The following is a 16,315-nucleotide window of genomic DNA, read 5'->3' on the forward strand; positions in this document are numbered from 1 at the left end:
TTTTCCCTAAAATTGCAGTGTGCCCTTGACAGAATGACAGGGTATTTAGGCGCATTCAGCTGATGCCTGAGGCGCTTTTATTTATTTTATTTTATTTTTTTCCCGCCTCACTGTCGCTCTCTCTGAGTTTCCATTCAGGTTTAATAAGTTCCTAATGAAAGACGACCAGCGGAAGCTGTTTAAGTCAATCTCCTCCACACAGTTACAGATCATTGGATGCTCCATTTATGTTGATTTAAATGTGTGCCATGGGACATCTTCCAAAAAGCATTCACACAATAGCTTTTAGTTGCTCCCTTCTCTTCTAGTATTATAATAATGGAAACAGGGCTGTCTCAGGCAATAGACAAAGGAAAGCCTGATAGCTCTACCACCACTTTGGTGTTTTTAGAAAATAGGTAGAAGAAAAAAAATATATGCTCAGTCGACTAAGACAAACCTGCTGCTTCCAAATCTGTGTATTTCATCAGATTGCACCATGTGAAAAACACGATAATGGGTAAAAGAGAACAGCAAGAGGACAAGCCCACGACCGCCTGGTGTTTCTCTGTCCTTTCATCAACCACGCACATCTGAAATGGATGAGGAAAGGTAGAAAATGTGGAAACTGTTTGATGCTGATGCGCTCTCAGGACAGCGTTTCCAGCCCTTTTCTTTCGTGCTGCGTCCGCCTTCTTGGAGGAGTATTTGGTGAGCGTCCATGTGGTCTACTGGTCTAAGAAGCACACCGTGTAATTATAACGTCCCCGGTTTGATTCCAGCTGGAAACCTTCTTCCACCGTTTTCTTCTGCCAAGTGAGGGTGAAACGCCAGATAGGAGAAGAAAGTGAACCGAGATGTGCAGAATGCTGCAACCTTTGGAAGCACCGACATGAAGAAGTTCACTAAAATACGATGAATCCTGCTTTACTTAAAGGAGTCTAAAGGAGTCAAACTAATAAGCTCAGAACGCTGTAGATCAGGGGGACATTTATTTATATCGCTTCCTGATTTATATTAAAAAAAAAATGTTTAGTTGCTTTTTCAACAACAAGAGTTAAATGGAACATGCGGCTGTCCCATAAACCGACATTTCTGCATACAGCAGCTTGACAATCACTTGGCATGATTGCACATGCAGGGTGTTAGCATCCCCTAGCTGTATGTCTAGACGGGATTTAAGGTTATTTGTGACCGGCGAGTCCCATTCTGTTGGCGATCCCTGGCAGCGCTCCCAGTTTTAGGCCGGTGTAACAGGATTAAAGTGACGCTGGAGGACTTTGTCACCTGTGTGGACACCACAGGGTCAGTGGATGTGATTAAACACACTCCCCGGTCACTTAAATTAAGAGATAATTTAGAAGACTCCAGGCTGAATGGAGTTTGGACTCACATATTTACATGAACTTGACAGAAAATAAACCTACACGATATTTTTGGATAATGGAGAGAGAGATTGTCGAAACTCTCCAACACCAGAAAGAGTTAGCTGTCTGACCAGCTGGATACTTTTGGCCTGTTTTGTAGCTGACAAAGAAGAGGAGTGTATTCGACAGATGAGGTCAAATGATGTGAAATTATTCCAGGCCTCTTTTGTTAAGCGTCTACTTTAGCAGTACCAGGAAAACAATCCAGGGCAGCGGCCTCTCTAATGTGCAGACAAAGCGCAGACGAGGACAGTTCAGGCCAAAACATGAGAACATGGAAACTCGGCCAGGTCGCTCCACAGCTGCCTTTGGTGCGTTTTCAGGTTGATACAGATTTCTCCTGTTTTGTCACCCATCAGCATTAATGTTTGGGTTGTCCTGTACAGTCAGAGCCATTGGAGAGCTTGGATTTGGATTTTACTGCTGGCCCTCAAAAAAACAAAAAAAACAAAACAAAACAAAACCTACTCTGGTATGGAGTTGTGGCGTGACGGTCTGGCCAACTTCAGAGCCCAGAACAGTGAAATCTTTGATGGAATAACATGAGAAAGCAACAAAAGAAACGCTGAGACGGCTTGTGGAAGACTGGAGCACTGGAGGGACACAAAAGGCCACTATGGGCGCTTCATTTGGAAGACCAAGCCCCAAATACCAGATCTGATCCGCATGGGTTCCCTCTCACAACCTTGGTCAGGATTCCTGGCCTCCTCTCTCCACAACACAGTTTTCAGTCCATTGTGCGCACACAATGAGAGTCACTAACATTCATAACTGAGACACTCTTGAACTTGGTGACCAGTTTCAATTCAAGCAAGAACAAGATTTATATCACGTCATAAAGCTCAACCTTACTGTTAATGGGGAATAAATGAACCCGTCTCATCTGTTAATATTCATACAGTTTCTTCCCAGAATCTCACATTTTGACTTAATTTAGCATATTAGCATAGCTGCATGATGCAGTTAGCACTGCAGGCAACGTGCAGCTGCACGGCCACTACTAATATCGAGGTTTGGCAAATATTTGTGAAACGTTTCTCTGAACGCTGGAGGAGCCAGGAATTATTTGTGCATCTGTGGGTACAAATTTCAATAATCACCTTTCAGTATGTTCTAACTCAAACCAGAAGCCTGCGTCTCTGTTTTCAGACTTAATAAAACCCAGCACTGCACAAGAAGATCAGCAGCATTCACACTGTAACTCAAACAGCTAATGCATTTCAATCCAACTTGACAGCTGAATTTCTTTCAACAAACAAAACTTATTGGCTTTTTCAGTTTAATATTATTATGAGACACAAACCTAATGATGGCAGACGAGCAAAAGTTCAACTGTTGAATTAAAAACACAGCCATCAGACCAACAGGCGCCGGTCAAAAGGCAAAAACAAAGGTCAACACACGCATTAGGAATAATAGAAGAATGCTTGAACTCACTCAGGAAGGCAGAGATGATGAGACACAGGTGACACACATTAATGTGGGGCAGACAATCACACAGGTGGAGAACTTGACAGAAAGTGGATCTGAAACACGACCAAAATAAAACAGGAAACACAAATAATTCAAAGATGAGCTCTTGCGGCGGAACAGACCGTAACAACACACAAAGATAAGGAAGCTAATGAGTCTCATTACGAGCCCACCAGCAAATCTTTGAGTTTGACACCAGAGAGTGAGCAGACACAGACGTTCGACAGAGTGTGTGTGCAGAGAAAGGTCTGATTTTTAGTTGTCTTTCTCAATAAGCCATGAGCTCTGCTGCTCACGTGTGGCTTCACTCCCACGTGCTCCTCCTCTTCAAGGCTGAACAAAACCCTGACACTGGCTATTACAGCTGGCCCTGCATCCCGGAGAGGGCCGAGGCACAAGGGCCCCCCCCCCCTACACTTGATGGAGGTCTGATCTTGCCCTGCCGGGCAGGAAGCAGCATCAACAAAAGCCACGTGGGGCCGAGACAGTGAGAGCTCGAAGCTGGAGCCTTTGTGTTTGCAGTGCATTGAGTCATCTTTTCCTCACAGCTGTGCTTCACTGATTCTGTGAGTTTGGGGAGATTTCAGCTTTTCTCAAGTAAATATTCAGCATCCAGTTGTTTTCTCTGTAGCTGTGGTGGAATTCATTTACTCAAGTACTTTACTCAATCACAGTTGTGATCTGAACACTTCCATTAGAGTTCAGCAGACATGAAGCGCTGCATTGAATTTGTTGGGGAATAAAACGGTGCAAATAGATGCCAGAAGCTTAATGAAGTGCTTTATGCAATCACTTTCCTCAACGTGCTCCGTATTATGTCATTTTATATGTTAAGAAGAGAACTTGGTTGTTAAGATAGTTTGTAAAAAGTTCTGTGAAACTTGCAAGCTGTCAACAAATCATCAATCACAATCAGCTTTTAAAATGCTCCTGAAAATCAGTTCATGCACGTTATCATAATCTACGTCTGCTCTCCAGGAGCATCTTTAACAGTGGAAATTATTTATGACTCCCTCTGCCGCTTTAAATTATTCTGCTACATTAAATCAAGCACATAATTTCCAAGTCAGCACATTCCCAGATCCGCCCTCTGACGGGGTGACGCAAATAAACAACAGCACCTCGCAGCAGTCTGGGCCGCTGCTCAGAGAGGCCAGTCTGTTTTTAAAAGGCAGTAATAAGTGGGATTAACAAGAGCTGCCTACCGCTAGCTAGCTAGCTGGCATGTGGCAGATGGGTTTCTGGGTAATCCCAGAGTGGGGTGAGGGGTAGACCCAAGGTGGCAGCGTGGGTGGCTCAGGATCTACACTGGATTAATTGCTTCTAAATGAAAACAAAATACATCATATGACCTTGTGCAAGATGGCTTCCAGCTGCCTGATTGGTGGAGAGTAACCTGCTTTATGTAATCGTTGAAAAACAGCAGTGTGATCTGCCAGATGTTTAAAGATGACACCATCATGCATCACTTCACTGGGCATCAGCAGAGAGGAGGCTGCTCTTCAGACTGGGACCGATTCCCAACTCTTTGTGACTTTGCATGAAGCATTAAATCATCAATGAAGTCACTTACTTACACCCCCACCGAAGCTGAACAACTTATGGAAAAGACTGGTCATCAAGATTTAGTCAGGATTAAATGTGTGGCCCGTAATTTCTTCACGGTTCCCCTGAGCAGTGACTCATGTGAGTGAAAGCATCCTGAATTCACAAATAAAATGTCTGGATGATCATATCCATATGTTCTGGGGGAGGGGTCACCTCCAAGGTAAAGGCGAATTACAGCCGCTGTGTGTTCGTTCTCCTCCGACAGCCTGGAGGGTGAAGAGACGAGCCTCAGCAATCCCCTTCCCGCCCAATCAATCCGCAGCCTCGGCTCTGAACGGAGGCCGAGTGGCAGCTTTACGACCTTTAGGAAATAAAAGCTAAAGGCAACTAATCCGGCCCTCTGCACCCTCCAAAGACCTCCACCCCCACACCCCCCCACCCCCACCTCCTCCTCACCACCCCCAGAAATGAGAACGACTTTGGGGAAGACAGAGACAGATATTGAGCCGGTGGTCTCAGGATTCCAGTATTGATCTGAGCTTCTTCTTCTAATCTCCCCTCCCCCCCACCTCAGTAACCTCAGATGGATTGGACATCCAGTCACAAAAAAAGCAATTTGACCCCCCACCACTGCCCTCCCAGGTCACCCTGTACTGACGGCTGACTTCAGATTGCCATGGTGATGGGAAATTATGACCAGGGCCCGGCTGGATGCGTTAAGAGGCTTGGATTTGTGCCCAGCGCCCCCGTTTTTTTTTTTTTTTTTTTCATCACGGGGGGCGGGGGGGCACTATGAGGACACAGCAGAGCATAATTGTGCTAATGTTTATCTGTTTTTTACAGCTGATTCCCCCCTTGCAGTTGGAAACATCAGCGCTGTGGACGCCTTTGATTTCTGCCCCCGCAGCCGAACTGTAAAGGTGCTTTTAGTTTGGGGCGAACTATCTTTTGCTTGAATTTAACAACTTTTAAAGTTATGACTCGTCCTCCGATGTCATAATGAAGTCAGACTGGCCCAGAACTTATGCAGTGAGGGAAGGCATCATGAAAATCAGCAACGTTTAAAGTATTTCTGCTAAATATGAAACGGTGTGACCCGACGAAAGGCCACAGCAAAGTTAAACACACTTTTCAGGCTCTACATTTGTTACATAACGGGGAATAGTGACTCCAGTGAGCAGAAATAATTTGCGTAGTGTGTTTGGGCAGTGAACGGTCAGCTGATCACCGGCCATTACATTTATTCTCATCTCATGAGGCATGGAAATAGAAACCAGCCTGCGGCCCAACACTCATTCACAACACAACACAAATCAAGAGGTTGGGGAGAAAACTGTCTTTTTACCACGAATTAAAGCCCTTTGAAGTCACAGTGCGGTTTTTTTGAGGAAGAGGAGACATCAGGGTGGTTTGTGTCCTTTGGTTGACTGATGGAAATGAGTGCTTTTGAAGCTCAGAGGTGAGTCTGCCTTTGATTTGTGTCACGATTCCAGGGATGCACCTGTGCGATTCCTCCGTCGGAGCACTGACAGATAATCCCCGGGGCTTCCCTCTCCTCTGTCTTTCTTGTCAGTCACAGTTACAGCCTGAGAAACAGGAAGCAGGACGGAGAAAAAGGAACAAGTAATCTGAATAACGTTCAAAGAGAGAGTGAATTTTATGCTGGTTGCCCCCCCAAACTAGGTTGTGCCAGTCAGTAGAGTGAGATGCATACAGCAGGCACACCGGCACCTTCTCCTTCACGGCTGCACGACGTCGTTTACACCTTTTATTCTGGGCAGAGGATCTCGGTTCCGGACTGTTCGGGTGTTTTTTCGTTGGCTGATTGATGCCTCCACATGCCCACAGTGCATCTCAGCTGCTGGGAAAAAAAAAAAAAAAGCCACATCGACATGCAAATTTATTCAGGGACCAGCTGCTGTGTCAAGATGATTCTGCAAAAGACATCCTTGAAACTTTTTAATGAGCTCACCGTTGTGAATAATGGGGACGGAGAGGTCACGGAAGTCGAGACTGTACGTGTGCGGCGTCTGCTTTGGTGTGTTTGTGGAGTTTGTACTTTTGCTTTATGATATGTGCATACATTTATGACAATCAGCGTTTAAAAGCACTCAGCGGGACACATCTGAGCAGGCAACAAGTCATGATCTCATCAGGCTGAGACAGGCAGATACACAGCTGGAGCACACAGCACACAAACACACAGAGAAGAATTGACAGTTAGCAGGTCAACAATATGCGGCCTTCAACGTGGACTTCATGTTTGTTGCGTAATATCATATTGGAGGGAACTGAAGAGCTTTGTGGAAAAGCCGAAGGATTAAAACTCCTTTTTGCGGCGCTGCCACAAATAGCTCTCACACTTTTTGCTGGTTGTGAACTGATTCGATAATAATCGTGAAATCTAACGGGACACATCAGAAATCTGGTGTTTTGTTAACAGCCACCGCCTGTGCTTTTCACACAGAGAAGTGAAGAGGGGCTTTTCTCAAAAAAATAAATAAATAAATGAAAGACCATATATTTTGTGTCCCACTTCTCCGTCGGCAGGAGAGCGGGAGATCGTGTTGTGTTTGTTTCCATTAAAATCACCAGGCGTTCTTTTCCTATTATTCTAGCTGCTCTTTGGGTGAAAAACTGGAATTTCCACAAAACGCACAAATATAACCACAAACTGGAGGGGAGTCAGGGGTGTCAGCAGTAAAGGTTGAGTGGCGGTTCAGTCCAGCGTGATCACACAGCAGGCCTGAACCAGCTAACCTCTGAACCACCTCACTGCTAATTGATGCGATCACAGTGTCAGCAGCTGGCACACCAGAATCAAATTAAACAGATTGTTTTGGCTTGTTTGGGGGGGGGGGGTGCTCTCCCCACCCCCATCTCTTCCTTTGACAGCCCCATTTGCTGATTCAGCCATGAATAAGGTGAAAGGTCACAGCTAAGGACTCCAAAATTTGGATGAATGTCACTTTACAATCCAGCGAATATTAAAATCAAGAAATATATGTTCAAATCTGCAATGACAGATTTTTTTTTTTCTTCATCAGCAAAAATAAATTTAGCTTGTTGAATTAGTGAATTCACCAAATATTGGCTTATGGGCACATTTAATAGACACTGAGCTACATCATCACTCTCCCAGTCCAGTATTCCCTCTATTTAAGCTCTGTTTTTGGTCTCCACCAACTCCTCAAGAAAACATCTGGCTCTTAAACTGGAAGTGCTCGACCACGTTGACCAGCTAGCTGTTAATTACAGCTGTGAAACTGAACCGAAACAGTCACGTCATGGGCGAGAAAAACAAGACAAAGAGCTCTTAAAAAAAAAAAAACAAAAAAGGGCTGAAACGCTCCAGATGACGATGAGTCAGACGGTAAATGTTTGTGCGATTGTCACAGCAAACAACTGTAATCCCTGTCACACGATCCTTTGTTAATATATATATATATATATAGCAGCTTTAAGGAGTTTCACTCTGGATCAACTGGAATATTTTGGTCCATACAAATATTTGATTCAACTCGTGGGCTCGGGCCTAAATCACAAGGAAGTTCATTCACTCACAGAGAACAGTGGATGTTCTGTACAGTGCTCGAATTTATTAAGTCTTCAGTGTTACAAAAATGTACAATTTGTATAAACATTATTATCATAGTAAAAGGAAACTTAACCTCTGTGGCCACGAAGGGAAAAGCACTTAGGATTACTGTTCCATGGCGATGAAATTTATTATCATCCGACGGCTCCATCGCCACTGAAGAAGAATTCCTTCTGTCCAGCACAAACACAAAAATGTGGAATAAATATTCTGGGAAGTGTCCATACACCGTGGAACAAAAACAGCTATTCAGTTGGGTATAATCTGTGCAAGCGTGTGAATATAAAGATGTTTTTAAACTGGATTCTACACTTTTCTTCACCAAATGCCTGCCACACGGATCTTAATGTGTTCATGTATTAGTTCTACACTTAGCGGCCGACTGTCTCGTTGTAGAAATCTTTAAAACGAGTGTAGAAAAGCACTTAGTGAAGATTAACTGATAAGGTTTTCTCTAAAAATGTATCTTAAGCTTTCAAAGGGTGGCTGAACGACGGTGGAACAAAGAACATGTCAATACTGCCTTAATTATTACGAGCAAATCCATTCCTCCTGACCCTCGGGCTGTGTGTAATTGTTGTTTTGTTGGTACCGATCGCTCGCCCATTAAAATGGGCCATTAAGCTTGGAAGTGTCTCAACAGCGGATAAATCTCTGAAGGTAACGTTGGAAGAGTTCATCTCTTCCTGTTCCTGTTGTGCTTCACCATCTTCTTCCTCTTCAGGATCATCTCGTACAGTTTCTCCAGGCCCGGCTGCAGCCCGTGGCCGTTCACGGCGCTGCAGCTCTGCACGTGATGCAGCGTGTACATGCTCAGTTCGTGGACGGAGAGCAGCTTCTCCACCTCGCTGACGGACAAGGCCGACTCCAGGTCCTGCTTGTTGGCCAGGATCAGCACGGGGACCCCCTGGTTCTCGGAGGTGCGGGTGATCTTGTGCAGCTCCACTTTGGCCTCCTCCATCCGCTCCAGCTCGGTGGAGTCCACCACGAACACCATCCCGTCCGTCCGCCGGGTGTAAGACTTCCACAGCGGGCGCAGCTTCTCCTGCCCGCCCACGTCCCACACCTGGAAGTTGATGGCCCGAGACGTCCCCACCGCCACCTTGATCTTCTCCGTGTTGAAGCCCTTGGTGGGGATGGTCTTCACAAACTCCTTCAGCTTGAGTCTGTAGAGCAGAGAGGTCTTTCCGGCCGAGTCCAGGCCGATAACCACCACGTGCAGCGACTGGAAGTTTGGCAGGAACGGCGTGTTGGGAGCGATATCAGTCAGCTGGTTCCCCATGATTCACACGTACTTCAGCGAGGTGACAGATTCCTCTTTAAATATATGTTTTTTTTCTCTCAGGAGACTGGCTTGTGCTCCCGGTCCTCAGATGGGATCAGATGGTGTGGAGACCTTATCAAAAGACAGACACACACACAGTGAGTTAACATTTAATCAGAAGACAATGGGTGCTTACGGTGTGTGTGTGTGTGTGTGTGTGTGTGTGTGTGTGTGCTATCTCACAGAGCAGACATTTGAAAACAGCTCATGATTATCAGTGAAAGCTCGTTTACAAGCATTTGATGGATTTTTTTTATCCAATCAGCACAGACGCTCTTGTTGTGTCACCTTTTAGTTTACTTCTCCAAACTTCTGTGACTTCAAATCCACTTTTGAGCCCATAAAACACTAAAACATCTTTTTTTCCCTTCTTCTTCTTTCTGTGCCACATTACGGAGCAGTTAATTAGATGTCTGAGGTTATCTGGTTTCTTATTTGCTGAGTCTAATCCTCTTAAGGCTTCTAAACCTGAAAGGGCTTTTCTTGCATGGGGCTGATTGATTTCTATGCAGCTGATGGATCATATGTGTTCTCCTGCTCATTGAGGACTGCTGCTGCAGCACTAATCCGGTTGTTGTTGACTTCCTGATGCTTGTTTACTTGTGTACTTGTTTACTCCTGACCCTGAAAATGACCAGACTGCAGAAAAACGCCTCGTCATGCGTCTGACCTGTCGATATTTTTTTTTTTTTTTTTTTTTTTTTTTTTTAACTACTTGAGTTTATCTGAAGCGGAATAAACCTCCGAAATCAGCTGATCCGGTTTTCATTGTGTTCTCAGCGCTGTTTTCATTCGCACACATGAAATGGATAAGTTGAAGACGCCCGCAGAGCCTGTGAGGTTAACTTTAAGGGCTCACAGAATCCGGATTGCATGCAGATTATTCTGTAACCAGCTCTCCTCCTCCTCCATCACAAACATCCATACCTTCTAAACTGGCGGCGACAGCAGCGTCCACAAACGGATAAACACATCCATGGCCGGCGGACGACGTCGATCCGGTCCTGCTCCTCTCAGCAGATCTGAGAGGATCCGGAGAGACTCGGCACCTAAAGCCCGGCTGACGTCACGACCACCTGGGCAGGCTAAACCACGCCCCCTGCCGGTCCCAGTTGGGAACGAGCAGCATCAAGCTGCTGATCCATCTGACTTTTAATGATTTTCAGGCTCAGAATGGCTTCAGGTCTCTCTGGAGTCCAGAATCTGGACCTGTGATCTGGACTGACTGAAGGAGATCGTGACATTCAGTGGAACATTTCTCCCTCCATGTCTCTGCAGCTGCCACGCTGCCCCACAGCAGAATATTTCCACCCCGGTGCTTTACAGTTGGCACAAGGAGGGGTGGGGGCAAGTGTGTGCAGCGTCCCCTGACAAAGCGTTGGCTCCACCATGTGTCAGCTCTCCAGACCGCCAAGAACGGCAGCTGGATTCTGGCTCCTGCTCCAAACACTTTGAGTTTCCTCCACTTATTTACTAAACAACTCTGAGACAGAGAAAAACTGTCTTCTGTGTCGGCAGTATGTTCAGTGGTGCTGCTCATAAAGGACCTTATAGTCAAATCGACTGCAAAGAATGATATTTATTAAAATTATTATATATTTTCTATTTCAAATCTTGGTCCAGAATGTAACAAGTGACCATGCCTTCCACATAAATGCTGAAATATAGTAGAGCAGAAGTGTGACGTAAAAGTTTTTTAATGTACCAACTGGGATGAAATGATTCTTTCAGTCACTCAGATTGTCTGAAAAAGGCTGTCAAGCATTTTTTTACAGGAATTTGTGCAGAAGGAAGTATTAGAATAATGACAATGAACTTTGTCTCAGCGTTGCGATGTCTCACAATCTGAACGGACACAATCAAAATGATACACAATGCAATAAATTAGTCGTAAGTGAGAAAATAAAGCTTTTTCCATTTAAGGCAAATTATACACTATGAAAAAAGTATTAGAGAACCTTCAATGCCACAGTTTAATAAAGTGCAAATTACTAAGGACACAATTATCAGTGATCGACAATTTGTTTACACAATGTGTGGCATCCGACTCAAAAAAAAAAAAAAAAAAATCAAATTTTTACAAAACCTTCATGTCTTCATGTGGAAACTGCATCTCTTCTTCTTTGACCCAATTTTATGAGACATACAGTCTGTAATAACAAGACTCAGAGGGAGAGCTTGAAAAAAAAGAAAAAAACCCAAGACACATATTCGTAGTGACTGATTAAAATCTCAGGGGTATGCTAAAACGACATACAAAATAAGATACGATGCACTCTCGCAGTTGGCTATCTTTCAGTCAGAATATTCATCATCTCTTTGGTGTTTCGTTTCATTTCTTTTTATCCGCTCACAGGATGTGGGATTGTTGAATTGGTGCCACAGTCGATGTACTCGAAGGTGTTCAAGGACAGCTGCTCCATGTGGGAGAGATAGGAGATATTCATCGTCATTCTGCGGCACAAAAGAATAGAAAACAACCTGAGAGACAGCTAGAGTCGGTGTCACGATTTCATCACGTTTTATATATTAAATATGGATTAAATGTCTGAGAAATGTGATACTGATATCTTTCAGCACACAATTGTTGGTTTTTTTGGCGTGAAAATTCCCCCTCATGCCAAAGGCATATACAGCGAACTTCTATTTTAAAGCCTGCAGCTCAGTTTGTAGTTTGGCCATCAGACATATTCTCCAGAATAAAAGTGAGCGGTCTATATTCCTCTAAATGGGGTCATCATTTTAAAAAGTGACATCATGATGTACTGAAGAGAAATCAAAACTCAAAAAAAGAAAAAAAAAAAGCAGGGTTGTTATCCCATAAACTTCAATGCACACGCATTTACCTGCATCTGGAGTTCAAATGCGACTCCCACTGATTCGCAGAGGACAGAAATTCTTTCTTTAAGACTAAACAAAACACTGAACCCCAACCCTCACGTCTACAGACTGGACTTTAGAGGCTTAAAAAAATGTTTTGAAGATAAATCACTTCGCAGTTGTGGCTTCACAAACCCTGAGTCATACTCTTATTGGCTGACACTTACTGCAGCTCCAGAAATAATGTGTGAATCTTGAACGAGCTTGACTTGCAGTACGAGCTGAAAGAGACAGAACAGCAGATATGTTTTATTTATCCACGTAAACAATAAGGGCGGAGGTCGAGTTATAAGATTGTGGGGTCAAACTTACTTTAGGCCTTTATCTTTGATGAGCAGGTCAACTCGAATGAGGTACTGCAAAAGTAAAAGATAGATTAACTTTACTGGAAATCTATCAGCTCTTTACTTTGACTTGATTGCTTCTGAGGAACTCACAGACTTCTGCGATCGGGACTGGATGGCGGTCATGTTTGATATTTTGGTTTTGCCCACAACTATGTCAGTGATCAGGCCCTGCACGTTGAAGTCCACGATCTCAACTGGGACGAAGTTGTTGTTGGTGGCGTTAATGAGGTTCTGGAGGAGAAGCACGACACAGCTGATCAGGCAGAATCCGACGCGACTTTCCATCTTCCATTCCACATTCCTGAACTTCGCCCTCCACGTAACTGGCGCTGCTATCTAAAGTGTGTCATGTGAAGGCAATTCGGGCCGCACCTTGTGTTTTGACATGCCCAATAAAGAAAGCGTCTTTTAAATTGATGCTAAATGCTGAATCCAGGAGAAACTTAGCCTATCTTAGCATAATGACTGGAAGCGGGGGGAAACAGCTAGCCTCCCCCAGCTAGCTGCAAAGAGAGAAATAAAAATCAATGAGTGACTTTGAGTCATTAGGTAGCATATGCACGCCCTCCACACTGACTGACTGTCGTGATTTTGATCCAGCAGCTCTGTGATCAGTATTCCTCTTACTTACTGTGACCTGCATCTCAACCTCGTCTGGGGTGAAGTAGACCATGACTGACAGCACAGACACAGGCGTGATAGTGACGCTCCGGGGGAAGAGGAAGAAGAGGATCAGACAGCAAAGAAAGAGACACAAGGCCATGGAGACGCACACGTACAGCTTCCTGAAAGGCAAACACACAACAGCATGGAGTCCATGTTTCTGCGTCTTTGTTATTCATATATACTTGTGAGCTGAGGTAGTTTTACATCTCCTCTGACGAACAGGGTGAAACGAGCACAGGAGAGATTTTGAGCATTTCCTCTGATCAGCAGACTCAAAGTAACCAAATCCTGCAGACAGGCCTGACTGAGTGTTTCGTTGTGAAGTGACAAAATTATACCGACTAAATTCACCAGTATTGATATAAAACCTAGACCTTTATACTACCTTTATACTTTTTGGAACTTGAAAAAAAAAAAAAATTAAATGCTCACAACTGATTGTGTATCACGAGTTGGATTATTATTTGTGATTCTTGTTTCAATCAACACTGGGCCATTGATTAAGTAAGAAAGATAAATTTTAAGGCTGATTGAAACTATCCGTCTGCAGTTAGAAAGTTTATTTTGCTGCACTTTATGGATGCATTCACAGTTTTTTCCATTAAAAGTCCAACATAGGACAATGCATTTCTCTCAGAAACGTGGTGGATAGAGACAAATCAGGCAGCATGAAATGCAAAGTGTGTGTACCTCAAAGTAGCATTTGATGACTAAAATAAATGTACTTCCACTGCACACACATGCACACCAAGTCCTTACGTGCGTCTTGGTTTCAGCCTCACATCGTTGCAGGGTATGACAGCCACCAGCTGGTCTTCGTGACCTACCAAAACACAGACAAGAGGAAGAAGAAGCATCTTTCCCATTCTGTTTTGTCATAAAAAAAGCTGATGTGAAAGTTTCCAAACAGATACAGCTGCACAGTCACCACTTGTTCCCTTTGCTGCTTGTGAAATAAGCTCTATGGGCGGCGGAGAAACCAACCTCTAGGAATTCGCCCGGTCCCGCGACACGTGGGGCAGGTGTCCCCCGACGGGTTTCCATTCATGCTGCCATACGGCGGGAAGTGCTTCAGAGTTTTCACCCTCTCTGACTGAGCTGGCAGCTCTGGGTTCTCTGAGATTGAGTTGCTGTGTTCTGACGAAACCATGACGCCTCGCCCAGCCTGGTCTAAATGAGACAAAGTCAAAAAAGAGAAAGTCATCTAAAGCCTCGCAGAAGGCAGCATGTCCACAGCAGCCCCGTCCTTCCTGAGACGCCTCTGACAGCTGACGGTCACCTTTGATACCGGCCTCCCTCGCAAACCTTTAAATGTCCAATAAAAGCTCCTTCTTCCCACGATTTGAGGAGTCAGCACCGGGAGTGACAGCTAAACTTTCTTTATGTTTCTGTCACTACTTACTTTCACTCTCAGGGATGACTGTGTGATGAGCAGAAATTGTTTACCGCGTTGGATTCCTAAATAGAAATGTAAAAAAAACTCAGCACGTTTGTTTTTGGATATTTGGGATTTTTGCTCCTTATGCCTATATTTTGTAGTTTGCTGTGTGATCAAACACACACTCGCAGCCTTTCCAACAGCGTCACCATCATTTGAGTTTACTGAGGCCGAATCCTTCTGCCAGTTCCTGTAACACAGCATTTTTAAAAGATGACTACATTTTAACAAACTTTACAGCAACATGGTAACAAATTAAGCAGCTGCAGTTCTGCTGATTTATTCTTTAAATGTAAATTATATCACCACCTATCAGTTTTTTAACTGTGGCCGAACATACAAACTGCTACACAAGTGAAATGTAGGTGAGGAAAGGAACTGTGTACTCAAACCCTTCATCTGTTAATGTCTAACCATTAATCTGCTGGATTTCCGCTGAACATATGGGATGAAATATTCCACTTTTTCCGGATTTATTTACTGATTATTTCACACACAGTGTGTGAATCAGACGCCAGTCGGTCGGTGTGTTGTTGTTGTTGTTGTTGTTGTTGTTGTTCGGTGAGAAGCTCCTGCAGAAAAAAAAAAAGGTCGGTACGCAGTTTGAGTCCAAACTTTCCTGCTGAGCTAACTCACCTCCAAGACCGCTTCAGAGAAGAGACCGGGACCGGGACCGGGACCAGGACCGGGACCAGGACCAGGACTGGGACAGAGGACAGACACAGGCTGGATCCTTCCGGGCTGAAGCTTCACATTAAAACCTGCTGTGGGCTGAACGGACATCGGAGGCTTCACTTCCTGCTTCATGGGGCAGCTGCAGCAGGTGTCACGTGACACTTCGTGTTGCGTTGCAGATGACGTCATCGGTTATTATTCCTCACACCTGGATCCATCCATCCATCCATCCATCCATTCATTCAGATGGACAGCAGAGCAGCCCACATTAGAAACTTGAATGATATGGAGGCCCAAAAAAAGCCTGTCTAAAGTCGTGGAGTCAGATGTGGACTCAGCAGGGCCGGAGGAAACTCATGCGGGGCCATGGGCCCCCCACAGCCCCCCCATGGCCCCCGTTATTTCCATTTCGCTATGACCCTTCAGCCTCCCACGAGGACATCGTATTTTGAGTTCTTTTCGCCGTGATAGTTATTTTTCTTAAGTTACTCCTGTGAGCTTCACTCATGGAGGCTCAGCTCTGTCATCTGGTGGTGTCAGAGCACATTACAATGATCAGTGTGCAATAAATATGGCCTCCAATGTGTTCACTGGACTCTAAATTCATCAATTTGATTTGATCTGGACAGATGGATGGACTGTATGGTGCGTGGGTTTTAAAATAAACGATTATTGTTTATTTTCAAGGTACGGCTCTCTTTCTTTAAGTGATAGTGTTTTTTAATGTGTTGTTTTCATTAAAATACATTTAAAAAAGTGCTCCTAGAGGCTTTTTTTGGGCCTCCATATCATTCGAGCTTCTAATGTGGGCTGCAAACATTTTTGAGATTTTCAAGTGGAGCTGGAAAAGGTTGGGAACCTCTTGTGTGGACAGTGAGCTGCTAATTTTCAATGCAGTTCGTGGAGTCCACTCGAACCTCTGTGGCATGTTGTTAGCCCAGTAATGAAGCACTGAAAGCG

The 16,315-nt window shown here is 44.4% G+C and overlaps 2 protein-coding genes across 4 annotated transcripts; both read right to left on the bottom strand.

Moving 5' to 3' along the window:
• Positions 1-8,040: 8,040 nt before the first annotated feature.
• On the bottom strand, positions 8,041-10,357 carry arl4d (ADP-ribosylation factor-like 4D). The gene is made up of 2 exons (XM_029527576.1): positions 10,277-10,357; positions 8,041-9,421 (listed from the first exon to the last, which is right to left on the bottom strand). The coding sequence occupies exon 2, from the start codon at positions 9,305-9,307 to the stop codon at positions 8,702-8,704; it is 606 nt and encodes a 201-aa protein (XP_029383436.1). The 5' UTR covers positions 9,308-9,421; positions 10,277-10,357; the 3' UTR covers positions 8,041-8,701.
• Positions 10,358-10,910: 553 nt separating this feature from the next.
• Positions 10,911-15,484, bottom strand: tmem106a (transmembrane protein 106A). 3 transcript variants are annotated; one of them, XM_029527665.1, is made up of 8 exons: positions 15,317-15,484; positions 14,227-14,412; positions 14,002-14,065; positions 13,208-13,361; positions 12,667-12,807; positions 12,542-12,585; positions 12,397-12,450; positions 10,911-11,803 (listed from the first exon to the last, which is right to left on the bottom strand). In XM_029527665.1, the coding sequence occupies exons 2-8, from the start codon at positions 14,390-14,392 to the stop codon at positions 11,692-11,694; spliced, it is 735 nt and encodes a 244-aa protein (XP_029383525.1). In that variant the 5' UTR covers positions 14,393-14,412; positions 15,317-15,484; the 3' UTR covers positions 10,911-11,691. The 3 variants fall into 3 exon arrangements, 2 of the variants coding, with proteins under 2 accessions (XP_029383525.1, XP_029383524.1); XM_029527664.1 differs by having other exon boundaries at positions 14,227-15,252; XR_003842232.1 differs by lacking the exon at positions 10,911-11,803 and adding an exon at positions 11,823-12,052 and having other exon boundaries at positions 12,342-12,450; positions 14,227-15,252.
• Positions 15,485-16,315: the final 831 nt, after the last annotated feature.

Source organism: Echeneis naucrates, chromosome 19 (assembly GCF_900963305.1).
Source record: "Echeneis naucrates chromosome 19, fEcheNa1.1, whole genome shotgun sequence".
In the NCBI taxonomy this organism is placed as follows: Eukaryota; Metazoa; Chordata; class Actinopteri; order Carangiformes; family Echeneidae; genus Echeneis; species Echeneis naucrates.